The following is a 14060-nucleotide window of genomic DNA, read 5'->3' on the forward strand; positions in this document are numbered from 1 at the left end:
TGGACGCCCCTACAAAGCCGGCGTCCACGCCTCTCTCCGAGCGGTGGGTCGCACTCAGTGGTGCCTTTTGTTACCAGGACTGAAAACCTGATTGAGCATGTTTCTCATTTGCAATCACAGTCACTTGGCGCGTAATCACGGGAGCACGGAGCCCGCGCTGGTAGCCGGGCGGGCTCGGGGTGCCACGAGGGGCACGCCCACCTGCCTGGGCCGCGCCTCGGCCGCTTGTGCGCCAGCCCACCTGCTCGCCAGCACCTCAGTTGTAGGGCGAGGCAGATCCGCCCCCGTCGCCCCAGCCCGGGCAGCCCGCGAAGCGCGTGCCGACCGCCCGGGCCTGCAGTGCCTGCCGCACGTCCCTAGGGGGCGCAGCCGGCGCGGGAAGGCACCCGAGCCGAGCCCGTGCTCCGGTGAGAAATTCCAGGCGGGCGGGCGCGGCGAGTTTGAAAACAGGCGAGGGCGTGGGGGCGGGGCGCGGGGCTCGCGAGCCACCTCCCTTCGGCCAATCAGCGGCTGCGGCGGGCGCGGGCGGGCGGCGCGTGCGGCCGGGCTGTGAATGGGGCGAGGCGGCTGTGGCTGAGGGCGAGCGTCGGCGCGCGGGAGGGCGCACTTTCTCCTCAGCGCCGGGCGGGGACGGCGGCGACAGCGGCGTCTCCTCAGCGCCAGCCAGACCCATCGGGAGACGCGGCGCGGCCGGGCGCGCTCTGGTCGCGGGGCCGCTGAAGGCAGTGTGAGGGAAATTTCCCTGCTGACAACTTCGCCTTCGCCGCGCCCCTCAGCTCCCGCTGTCGCCCCCAGCACCTGGCCGCCCCGCGAGCTTTCGACCGGAGACCACCGCCCGCCCGTCCCGCTTGCGGGGTCCGAGGCCGGGGGCAGGCGGCGGCGGCCCCTCAGTATGGCCCGTGGTGCCCGGCCGGCAGGCGGCGGGGGAGCGGCGCGGCAGGGGCGGCCGCGGGGGTCCCTGTCCGGCCCCGAGCGGCGGCCGCGGCTGCACCGCGGAGCCCGCGCGGCGCCCGAGAGCCCCGGCCAGGACGTGGGGTGGCGCGGCGGGCGGCCGACTCCAAAGTTAGGCGCGGGCCGGCGGCGCGGGTGGTGGGCGCTCCTGACGCTCCAGCTGCACTTGCTCCAGGCGCTGGCTCAAGGTAGGACGGGGGGCGGGCGCGGGCTCCCCCTGAGGGGCGGGGCGGTGGGGCGCGGGCCCCCCTGAGGAGCGGGGTCGGGTGGGGGCGCGGGCCCCCCTGAGGAGCGGGGCGGTGGGGCGCGGGATCCCCTGAGGAGCGGGGCGGTGGGGCGCGGCGGTCTTAGCGGGAAGCGGCCGCCGGAGGAAGGACGGAGGGGCTCGCGCGCCGAGCCTAGGGTGGTGCGTGGCCGCGGGAGGGGACTTGAGCGCCCCGGGGACGCAGCCTGTCCGTCTCTAGCTGGGTTAAGCGGGGCGGTGCGCACCCAGCCGCCGGAGCTGGCCGCTCCGTGGAGCTCAGACGAGGGAGTGGTGGGGCATCGAGCTGGACTCCCCAGCGCCTGGTGCCCGACGCTGGGTCCCGACCCCAGGTGGGGCCGAGCGGGTGACAGCGGAACTTTGGTGCCCACAGCTTTTCTCCTCGGGTTTGTCCCCGCCGCACCCCCTCGGCTTGTGTTCAGGACGTAGTGTGGTCTCCAAAGGGGCGAAGTCCACCCGTAACGCCAAGCGACGAAAGGGAGGTGGAATTTCTGGTGAACCCAGATTTCCCCCTAATCCGGGTGCCTTTACAAACTCAGAACGCAGCGCGGCCAGCTTGCATCCTTTCCATTGAAGTTTGCTTGTCTGCAAAGAATAAGGATGAGAGCAAACAACAAAAAGGCGGAAATAACTATCTCAAAACCTTTTGGTGAGGTCTTTAAAGGTTGGCGTACCTGTGTTGCTCCTGCCGGCGTTAGGAACATAGGCTTTGGTGTTCCTTAGCTGTATGGGGGAATTCTGTCCTCGCAAGATTGACGGTGGGTGGGAGTTCTAAATTTACATCAGCTGCGTTCAGGGTCCAGCGAGGATGATTAGCGTGGAGTAACTAACAAAAAATGATTTCAGTATAACACCATCTTGAAGGTCCGAACTTGAAACCATTATCTGGTAGTTTAGCAGCTAATCATGATTCTCCTGTTAATTCTATACTTTTACCTCAGTTGTGGTCCTCCCTGCCCCCTCCTCAAGGTTTCGTGTTCTGCTACATGAAAACAAATTGCCGTATTTCTGGTTTATTTAACTCCTCCATTACTTAGGAAATTTTTCCTGCTTTTTGCTTAATGACTGACTGATAGAAAAGCATTTTAAGTTATTTTTCTATGGGCTCTGTAGATTTGCAGAGAAACCAGGTTCAAATGAAGAAATCTAAACCACTTAAGGATGACCTTTAAAGTAGGAATGGTGTTTTCCTTTTTTAAAAACAGTGACTTGCAGTTTGCAGTAAGCCCTTGTACATTTGTACACTTGAAGATTTGTGCACAAGTTCAAATGGAGAAATTACTCGTGGCTTTGTTTTGAGGTATGTTACACGAATTTCAGGTTATCATTTACACTTGGAAGGCTGTATAACCTGTCACGTTTTACAATTGCAATGTTGAAAACTTAACAAAAAACAGGCACACTTGTTAGGAATATTTCATTCATTGTCGCCAGTATAAACGTTGGTACCTTGTTTACATTTATAAGGTTTATGAAAGTGTACACAGGTCTTTTAGTGTAAAACTTCAAGTAGGTTGTCACAAATTTAAAATTCATTGACAGTTTTCTGTTCTTTGTGCTCTGTGAAATGTGTAATATATCCATTTTTTTATATCGTGCTGAAAGTTCATATTACAGGGGAGATGTTACCATTTGACAAAAGCTCATGTATCTTGAAAATGAAAATTCTGGTGCTGCTATACAGATTTCTGCAGTATTACTGTTTTTTTAAGGCATCATTGATATGCACACTTATGAAGGTTTCACATGAAAAACATTGTGGTTACCACATTCACCCTTATCAAGATTTCTGATGGGGAAATGAGTTGGTTATATGCACCTGTATCTCATAAGATGTAACATTCTAAATGGAATACTTACCATTAAGTTGGAATTGTTCTCAAGTATTATTATGTAGCAATTCCTAATTTCTACATGTTCTCTCTTCTAATGGTGTTTCACGTGGTTAGGCTTGTTCCTGTTATCTTGGGAGAAAGTAAGTGCAATATTGACCAGTAAAAGTAACATATAGTTACATAGCCTTACTTACACAATTGGCCATTATGTGAAATATATGTTCAGATCTTCCAAGTTTAACTTTGATACATTCTGGAGTTTCTTCTTTTTGTTAACGAGAGTTTGAGTCATATACGTGTGTGTGCGCGTGCGCGCTAAATCCTGAAGAGTCGTCTTTCATTCTGAAAGGCAGGTGGCAATGTGTGCTTTCTTTGTTCAACAAGGAGCCATACCTGAGTGTTTTAAAAGGATGCCTTTTGAGGCAAAGGATGGGGTTATAAGTATCGTGTGTGAAGTCTGTGGTGCCTTAGCTTTACTGCTGGATCTTTGCTAGGCTCATTGATTCTGATAATGTTCAGTACAGCCTCATATGTTTGTATTCATCAGGCTGAGAAGCTTTTCTCAATTTGGCTTTGGAGTTGTTCAGAGTTCGCAGTTTCTCCTTCGGCGTTATTTCTAGTCATTTAGACCAATGCTTTTTGAACTTGGTGCATATTAGAGGCACCTGGGAAATTTGGTGTACCTGTAAAGGGCCAGTTCCTTTTCTTCAATGAGCCACAGCTTGCTTTCCAGTTGATTCTGAAACACCAGAGTTTGAGAACCACTACCTTAGGTTGTCTTGTTTTTCCTAATTTCAGTCACCTGCTTTCCTGGAACCTTTCTAGCCCTGTGTTTCTTGAACTTGGTTGCATCTTGAAAATCACTGGGAAGCTTTAAACAATGCTGAGGCTTGGGTCTCATTCCCAGAATTTGTGTTAATTGACTTGAGAATTGACCTGGGCATCAGGAGATTTGAAAACTCCTCAGGTGGTTCCCATGTTCAGTCAACTCTGAGAACCATTGCTCTCTTTTAATGAGTTCACATGACTTGATTTCCCTTGTAACCTTTAAGCTGGCCTTGTGGTTCTATTACACCGCTCTCCACATGCCAGTGACTTTTATGCACTTTGGACCCCACTTAAACCTGTTCCATGTTCTTGATCTCAAACTTTGAAATTTCTTCCTGACTTAATCAGCTTTTTAGTCACCCAGTTTATTATTGACATGGTCAAGCTCCTACTTTGTGCTAGTTTGGGGTATATATCAAAATCACCAGTAAAATTAAAAAATACAGTCACCTAGACTCTACCTCAGACCTGGAGTGTCTCTGGAGTATGAGTTTGTGCATTTAAAAAAGCTCCACAGGTGGATGCTTGTATTTCTGTTAAGGTTTTATCCTTGTGTTATCCAATCCTATAATCTCACCCAGTTCTGTCATCCTTAGTCTGACTTCCTGTGGCATGGACCCCTGCCTGGACCACTTTTATTAGGCCAATTCCCAGCCTTGGGTGAGGCCTACTAATCAGGCAACTCTGCCACTGGTTTGCTGGAGAAATCAGTAAACAAGGTTAACTGGGTTCACTACAAATCTAGCTTCCTTTTGGGTCCTTATTGCTTTCTGTTACCCCAAAGTGCTCTGTTACCCCTTTTCTTCTTACCCAATAGATCCCTTTCCCCTCTCAACTTTGTAGTTTGAGTTAATTGCAACTTGAGTTCTAGACTTTCTGCTTCCCTGGAGAGTCTTCATAGTGCTACATTTAGTAAATGCTCCAGTATTTACTGGTTAAATTTTATTAGACCACAACATGTTTAACACATGGCAACTGGCCACTTTGTAACTGTCTTGCAAACCTAATAGTAAGCAATTATCACCCTCTATGCATAGCCACTTGTAGCTAACCCTTCTTGAGCTCTTATGTGCCCAGTACTACTAAGTGCTTTTTCTAGGTAGGCTCATTTACTCTTCCCTGAGAGGTAGGAAGCATTTTGCACTCATTTTACTTGCGAGGAAACTGAGGCACTGAGATGTTAACTAATTTGCCGAAGGTCCTGGGACTAGTAGTGATGGAGCCAGAATGGAAAGCAGGCTGCCTGGTCCACAGTCTACATTCGCAACCACTGGGCTAGAATTAGTCTCCCATGTAGCCTGTGGGTTTATATGGGGAGGGAGAGTAATCTGATCAATATAAAAGGGAAGATAGTGGTTGATATTTTCTAAATTTGGTACTGAGTTACTTGATAAGTTTCAGATTACCTTAGTTACTATTATTGTAAAAAAAAATACATTAGGCAATTTGGAAAATAGAGAAGAATATACATAAGTCTATATACCTATTCCTCTCATAAGAAAGACTATTGACATTTGATGTTTATATATAAAGAAATCTTTTTCATAATGTAATTGCCAAATTCCAACAGAATGGGTTGTGGCAGTGTGTTGGCAGATTCAAACACCCAGGAATTGGCCACTGGGAGTGTACCAATCATTTCCTTGAAAACAGTTGGAAAATTTTTATCTGCACTCAAGTAAACGCATTTAAGTCCTTTACATGAACATAAAGAGGTAAGATTTGTAAGGTACATACCTTTTTTAGTTTGTTTTGGCATGCATTCTATCTAACCAGTTAAGTTTAGCTATACACTGGAAGTATACCTAGCCAGAAGTTTCCTGTGCCCTCAAATATTGGGGTGTAAAACAGTGGAACTCTGGCAAGTGGATAATTAAGTGGAATCAAATAAGATGTTGTAATATTCTATCTACCAGTTGCTTGTGTATTATTTCTGTCTTAAGAGTTCTTGTGTTTTTAAGACATGGATTTGGGGCCTTTCTGTAGGTGTTCCAGACATCAGAGTTTGGTAATAACTGAATCTAGAAATGGAACAGACACAAAGTGAGTAGGCAAACACAGAAACTGGATTTTGATTAAGTCATGGTTTAAATTTCTGCAAGTGAGAAAAGCAGTAGTTCTAAGGGCAGACCCTTTAAATGTAAATCCATAAAAGTTGAATAAAGCTGAGGGTGGGGAATGAAAAACAGGTTGAAAGGTAAAGCATATGGAGGAGTTAAAGTAGAATTATATATATATATATTTGTGTTTTAACAAGTGTTGATGTAAGTTTTATCTGGTTAAATACTAGTAAGCTTGAAACTGTCATATAAAGTTCTACTTAATGTAACCAAGCATTTTAATCTGTAGTCTTGTATACAATTTTACTTCATTTATTGAAGGTATTTTTCTTAAATTTTCCTGTAAATTTATAAATTTATTTTTAATAAAATAAATATTTGTACCTGTGATCTCAAGGGAGAATATATTCTGTCAACTGGGACTGCTAATATGGCATTTCTTGCTATCCTTTTGTAGTAGCACGTAGAAATCAGTCTTAAGTTTTTCAGTGAATCCTGAAATGCAAAAGTTGGTCAGTTTTACTAATATACATCTGTTATTGAACCCATACCTGAGATCTGTTCTAGGGAAATATGCTCACAGCTTCATTATTTTAGTAGTATTCTTGCTATATCCAAATATGAAAAAAATGATGTTATAGGAGAACTGCTTTACAAAACCCTTGTTATTTATCCATTTGCTATTCTAGTATTTAAGTGGTCTGGTCTACTGACAGGCAGCTCTAAAGCCAGAGACGCACTGCCTCACAGCCTGGCCCCAAACCCCTGCCCCCCAGGGTCTCCTGTGGGAAAGAGAACATTTTTATAAAGCTTTCCTAGAAACGATGTGGTGAGTGGAAAAGGCGTTGTCAGTAGACCTGTTTTTTTCATTCTGTAACTTGCAATACAAGCAAGTCTTTTAGCCCCTTTGAGTCTGTTTTCTCCCCTATGAAAGGAGAGAGCTAGACTAGATAGCTATTCAGGATTCAGATCTTCTGCTCTGATTCTCTAATCTTTCTATATGTTGTCATATCCTTTTGGTCCTTCACCAGACTCTGTGTCTCCTATCTGGGAATTCTAAAACTCTGTATGTCTTGCTTTTAGAACCTAATTCTTTTCATTTTACTTTTGCCAAGGTATTTACAGTGTCGAAGACAACTAAGATGCAAAAATATTTCTCCTTAGGTGCTGCTATCTAACATGATGTATTTACTCTAGCCTGAAAATGGTTCATGTTCAAAATTTTAGGTTCTGTTAAATGAGTTACTGCTATAATTTATCAGTGTAAGCCTGAAATTTGAAGAAATTTTTCTTAAAATGTGTGATGCTTATTTAAGTGGCCAGAAGAAGGGCAAGAGTAAATGAAATCTGGAGGTAATTAATGCAGTGAGAAATTTTAAAAGATATAAAATAGTGATGGATATGAGAATGTTTACTGGACAGTGACCATCAGTAATGAGATTAGTATATAGTGTCTGATGTGTCTGCTCAACAATGTTATGTTGGCTAATTGTCTATATTGAGGACTTAAGGTAAATCAGAAGGTCATCAGAATTAACACAATTACTGTTCATTTTAACAGGCTTAGCTGGCAGTTTGTTGCTACACAATGTCTAGTGAAGAGAACAACTATCAAGTAATCTAATTTCTTAATAGATACATCAGTCAAATGAATCTATGAATTACTGATCTTTGTAGATTAGCCTGTTGAACATGGACTAAGACTAGTTTCTGCAGTGTTTTTGGTTTTGCTATGTGTTTTTTTTAAAATAGATGTGGTCAGCTTTTGGAGATGTGAGCCTGATGTCTGGGCCTATGTTATTATATAGGCAAAATTAGCTTTTGGTGCAATGTTTTGTTACCTTTTCTTCCTTCTAAAACTCTCCTCTGTATTTTAGACATGATTCCTTATCAGGAAAGTCTTGGAAACTCGAACCTGGAAGCTTGATTTTCAAAGATCTTTCCATGAAAAACAAAATAGGGAGGTAACTAAAGAATGACTCTGGTGCCTCAAAGGGGAGTGTGGTTACTTAGGGAGTGCCAGTAGTTACCTTTATTAAGAGTAGTCAGTGGTGGGAAATTTAGCAACCCAAGTAGTCTAGTTGGGAAGAATTTAAATTTGTGGTAAAAAGGGATGTCATAATTTATATCGCATGGGCATAACCTAGCATACTTAAATAAGGGTGATCATCTCCACAGTTGGTAGTGTCTGTGAGTTCTCTTTAGCATGATCTTTATTTTGTGTATATATTTGTTTTTCTCATTGAAGAGGACCTATTTTCAAACTGAAGGTCAGTTTTGTCTTGCCTTCTCTGGTAAATGTGATACAAAAAAAATAGGTATTGATTTTTGTGGACCAAGCCCTTTGATACAGTGGGTGTCAGTGTTGATTTAATACACGAACCAGCAGATGGCAATAGAAAAAGTGTTTATATAGGATATAATCTTACCACAGTAATTTTTTCTTTCCATGGCACACTACTTTTCAGTATACTTATGTAATATATAAAATTCTTCACTATGAGCAAGGTGAGTTTATATAATAATACCTGACAATGCAAATCACAACCAGGAAAGAACCGTGGTAAAATATTATTAGAAAAAGGCATTTTATTTATATGAATGCAGGTATAAACTGTTCCCAGAGGGAGTGAGCTTCCAAGGATACACCTTTGATTTATATTATTATTGTATAGTCATGCTTTTATTTCCAATTTTTTAATTTAGCATTTAGTTCTACTGTAAGCTGTGATGATTTGCAGAATGTAAAAGAAAACATGGCTTTTACCCTACAGCATTTTATGTAACACCTTAAAAATGAGAAGATACATGAGTTTACAAACACTGAACATATTTATTTATTTTCTGGCCAAAGGTATTTTTACTTTATGTAGAATTTGTTTTATTTTTGCCTTGTAGGCATGTCCCCTCTTTCTGGGTGTGTCATCTTGGCTTTTCTAAGTTTTTTTTCCTTAGTTAAGACTCTTGGCTGCAAGCTAGGAACTCAGTCTGAACTACTTAAAAAAAAGGATTTCATTGGAGGCATTCTGGGGTATCACAGTGTAACAAGAAGAATAACTTGAAACTTGGCAAATTTAGGATTCAGCTCCGCCTCAGGACTAACTGGAGCCAAGTGTTCGAAACCTCTCAGGTATTGTCCTCTTTGTTGTCATCTTTCAGTTTGCTTCTGCTCCTGTATTGGCGTCGTTCTTGACTCTCACTGAAAATTTCTCTTTGTGACTACATCCTAGCTATCATTAGTCTTTGCATTCCTGTTGCCTCAGAACTTGAAATAAAGATTGACTTAAAGCTTTGGTTCTGAGTTAAAACTTGTGAAATGATCAGGTTTGTATTTTAAAAGCATAATCTTGAGGGGAAAAGAAAAAGCATTTTGGCTGCAAAATTGAGAATGGGTTTGGAGAAGCCAGAGTGAATGATTGTAGACAAGTCAGGCTGTATCAGCAGTTGATGTAAGAGAAGGTAGTAGTCTGGGCTAGAGTAGTAGAACTGGAGGGGGAGAAAGGTGGGTAGAGAGAGATTTAAGAGTGGGGAGGCAACGTTGAGATAGGTTGGATATGGAGGTTCAGTTGGTTGGTTGCCTGGTTTCTGGCTTGCATGGGGCAGTCATTCACTGAGTTTGTACTACCTCAGTTTGGGCAGTAGGATCATGATTTTGGCTTTGAGTGTGTTAATGTGAGGTCCCTTGAAGGTATCCAAACAGAGATGGGGTGTTTGGGTATATGAGTTATGCAATCAGAGGAGAGTTCTTGGCTTTTGACATAAGTATTTGTGGAGATAGTACAGCTTATTTAAAAGGATGGGCTTTGCATAATACACAACTGACTTAGCCTCTTTCTATCTGCTTCCTTGGGTTGGCTACTTAGTCCTCCTCAAGCATTTTCTCATTCCTGAAATAGGCATAATCGCATCTGCTTCATAAAGCTGTTTTAAGGATCAGTTGATATGATCACAGGTAAGTAATTGAGCACCTTACCAAGTACACACCTGTATCCAATAAGTTTTAGGTGGTGGTATTGGTATTTACACTTTTATGCACAGGAATCATGCCTCATCTTTTCCCATCATACTGGGTATTGGTGACCCACTGTAGGACAGAGGGGGGAGTGTGAACAGTTGACAGTTACTATAGTAATCAATATGGCTATGACTTGATAAATTGAGGGAGGAAGAGTGTAGTGATGGAAGTGAATTAGAGAATGGTTGTGATAAGATTGGATAAGTATTTGAACTGGGGTGATTGTGAGGTAGAAAAATTAAAATGGTCAGTATTTCTGCAGAGAGGTGAATAAGATGAGGGCCAGGAAAAGGCCTTTAGACTTGTTGATTAGGTGGAAATGTTGATTTTTTTTGTGTATAATTTCACTAAAGTACCACTATACAGCAGATTGAAGTTGATTATAGAATGGGTAGTGAGAAATGGTCAACAGGTGTTCTTACTCTGTTGAAATTCTCAAGAAAACTATGAAGCCATTTGAAATGTATAGTGACAAAATGATCTTACAGTGCCTTGGGAATATTTATTTTTTCAAATTTGAAAACTGTTCTTGAGCTGAAAAAAAAGGGCTTTTGTCATCTGGCAAAATGGTAAGTAATCATCACAATTCTCTGAAGTGATCATTTTACAGTTTCATATTTTGTGACTACTGGAGGTTCTAACAACATTGCTACCAGAGCTGATACATAGAGGATTTCCCCTACCCTGCTGCAAACATAGAAACCGTGGACAAAATAAAACAAGGACAGGCAGAGGCATTCCAGAGCCTGATGGGCCAGGAAATTCAAGGTTGCAGAAGTGAAAAGAGAACTCAAAGCCAGAATATAATCTGGAGCTCAAGGCCTGCAGTGGTTTCAGATCTGGATATAGGTGCTAGGGGCTTGGTCCTGAGGGTCTCATGAAGGAAAAGGAGGCATGGATTTAAGGTCTGCCTAAAGAAAGGGGAAGGTGGAGTTGAGGTCTCCTGCATAAAACTTTGAAGGGTGTCCCATCTGTGAATAGAAGACTAGAACAACTTTGTCCACTAGTCTAAGGATGTACAAAGAAACATGCTGCCCTCTTGGGGTTCTGCATAATTAAAAATTAACAAAAAAACATCTAAACTCCAAAGCTGTACCTCACATTGTGGGGGTGAATGAAAATATAATCTTTCTTACAGTGCAACTAACCTTCAAGCTGAGAAATTTGCACAAAGTGTGGTGCAGGAACTGTCCTGCAGAGGGGATGAAAAACCAAGGACTCTTGTAGAAGAAACAGCTCTTGCTAAAGATGAACTTTTAATATAAAACTTCCAGCCACATAAGGAAATGAATCACTAAGAAGGAGGGTTGGCAAATGTTTTAATTAAGAGAATTGGTGCTTCAGGAGGTGCTCCTGAAACATAGAACAGAGATTACTTGGTTAAAATTGTTAGAGGCAAAAGGGTTAAGACAATAATGAACATCACAGATCAGAACAAAAACAGATTTGGAAAAGAACCAAGTAGAACTTCTAGAAATGAAAACTATGGTCATTAAATAAAAGTAACCTCAGTGGATAGTTTAAATAGCTGAGTAGATGTAATTGAAAACTATTGATCTTTAAGGAGCTCTGAGGAAAGTGCTTGGAATACACTACTGAGGGATAAAGAGATGGAAATACGTGTGGGTAAGACTCATGAACTTTAGCATGAGAAAGTCTAAATTATCTTCTAAGCTTCCAGAAAGAGGAAGTAGTGAGAGAGACACTATCCGAAGATACAATAGCTGAGAATTTTCCACAATAAATGCAAGGCCTGCATTCTTATGTCCAAGAGGCTCAGTGAACCCCAAGCAGGATAAATAAAAATGTATTCATATTGATACATTATAGATAAAACACTAGAAACAATACAAAAGCAACCTGAGGAAAGCTATTGTGTAGATCGGCAGGCATTTTGTATCCCTGTATAGTAATATTCAGAAGTAGAAGTGAAATCATGGCTTTGTAGATCACTGTTAGACTCTGCTGAAGGAACTACTAAAAGATGTGTTTCAAGAAGAAAGACAAACCAGTGGGAAGGAGTAAAATGCAAATAGAGAAGTGCTAAGTGTTGGGAGGCAATGTGTCCCTCAAATATAGTCTATTTGTATGTATACACCTTGTGGTTTGAGAAAAGAACATTAGTAGTTTTCACTAATAGAAGGGACAGATTAGCTTAACAGTGAGGGCAGCAGGGTTCTCATTCAATGTTTACTGAAGGCTTTCAATGAGCAGGGCACTGTATAAAGCAGTAAAGGGACAATGATAAGACAGTTTCTTCCTTCATGGGGCTTATCCCTTATTGGGTTAGAGACATGTGAACAAATATGCCATATAATTGGTCCCATAGGCCCCTTAAAGTCATGCAAAGGCTTTGGAACCTAGGAGATCAGCTTAGACAGGATCTTATGGATATAAATAGGTAGGCCATGTTAGAGTCTAGGGATTCAGGTTAGCACTTGGCAACACAGGGATGAAAGATTCAGATAGAATGAAACTGAGCAACAAGAGTGAGCAATGTCTAGATGAGTACAGGATTGAGAGAAAGAACAAACATTCAGGTGTTTGTGTTTAGCCAACACATTCCAAAATGATCTCCTTTACATTCTTAGGGTTTTAGCTGTGAATCTAATAGGAGCTAGATTAAATGTGCAGGGATAAACTACCTTTAACAACATTAGAAGGAAAGTATACATATGGAGGAACACTATTAAGATATGAAGACACTTAAGAATTAATGGCAATTCTTAATGATCAGTGGGGGCCCATGCTATGTACCAAGGCCATTCTCAAAAAATGGTACATCATTGGCATTAATTAAGAATGTAGGCATTTGTGGTTTTGTGGCAACTTGATATGGTTGGCTAGTAGTTTTTAACCAATAACTCCTGGACTTTGAAAATAACTTAAATCTAGTATCATGGAGTATTATAGAAAGACAAAGGTCTGCACCTCTAACTTGGGTGTTCTTTGTGGAATCAAAAATATGAAACAAGTTGTGCTATGCTTCTATGTAGATAGATAGTTTATAAGTGATTTAAAATTTATAATTTAGAATTTTATTAGCTGCAAATACAGTTTGAGGGTCTTAAAAATTGTCTTTAAAAGTTACTCTTTCTTAGGTGAATAAATTGAATTTCATAATAGATACTATTGGCAATAAAAACATTTTTAAAAAAACAACCAAACCTTATTTGCCCTCTGACTTCTCCCAGGTTAACTGGGAAACAGTGGTAGTCCAACTTGCTCTGAGTCCAATTTCCTTACTTTAAGGAACAAGTTAGGTTGGTTGGAATCTTCTGTTCCTATAAATTTTGGTCAATAGCAGTTGACCTTGACCAAAATGATCTGTTTTTTTTTTCTGGCATCTTTTCTAGTGGCTGATATAGCACATGAGAAACCTGTACTATGCTGATATTAAAAAGGATGTTGTAGAAGTGGATCTGATTGACATGGATGGATATTCGGAGTATATATGGTGAAAAGTGGTTCTCTGTATGGTGTAATAGCTTGCCTTTATTGAGCACTTCTAGTGCATTGGCACTGTGCAAGGCCTTTCTATGAAGTTTCTTATATCCTCATTACAGCCCTATTTTATAGATAAAGAAATTGAGGTACAAAATGTTTAAGGTCATTTAATAAAAGGTGGAACTGAGCTTTGTATGTAGCACTGGCACACTCCAGAGTACCTGTTCTTAATCCTTGCACTGTGCTATCTTCTGTATATGACATGAGCATATAGGGTGAGAAGTTTCTCTGACACAGTTATTCATTTATACTTACATAGAAAAGGGTCTGGAAGGCAGCACACCAAGATACTGATAGTAAAATATGGGTGTTTTATTTTCTCATTTTCTGTGAGCCTTGATTACTTTTGAAATAAATAATATAAAATCTTATGGAAAAGTATAATAGATTTAAAAAGCAATGGGGATGTAATATGAAGTCAGAAATGGATAAGAGATTAGTTTTATAATATATACAGTGAGTATGAATCAAGGAATAGGCCAGGATCTTTAAAGTCCTCTGTGTTACAGGAAATTTTTTTCCTGAATGTTGTAAGTTTCAAACAATAAGCATTTATAACTTTTTAAAAATTATGAAAGCAATTATTTACCATAATGTGGTAT

At 41.7% G+C, this 14060-nt stretch overlaps 1 protein-coding gene across 10 annotated transcripts in view; it reads left to right on the top strand.

The window, feature by feature from the left end:
• Positions 1–549: 549 nt before the first annotated feature.
• SDK1 (sidekick cell adhesion molecule 1) overlaps positions 550–14060 on the top strand; it is a 1045458-nt gene continuing 1031947 nt past the window's right edge. For 9 of the 10 annotated variants that reach the window (XR_012122096.1, XR_012122097.1, XR_012122095.1 and 6 more), the window contains exon 1: positions 550–1139. Coding sequence is in view for 6 of the 10 variants with exons in the window: in XM_037008170.2 (XP_036864065.1) it covers positions 893–1139 (247 nt within the window). In the remaining 4 variants the exon portion in view is untranslated. Of the gene's footprint in view, positions 1140–1384; positions 1863–14060 lie in introns of those variants that run through there. The other variant, XM_073214962.1, reaches the window with a different exon arrangement.

Source organism: Manis javanica, chromosome 10 (assembly GCF_040802235.1).
Source record: "Manis javanica isolate MJ-LG chromosome 10, MJ_LKY, whole genome shotgun sequence".
Taxonomy (NCBI): domain Eukaryota; kingdom Metazoa; phylum Chordata; class Mammalia; order Pholidota; family Manidae; genus Manis; species Manis javanica.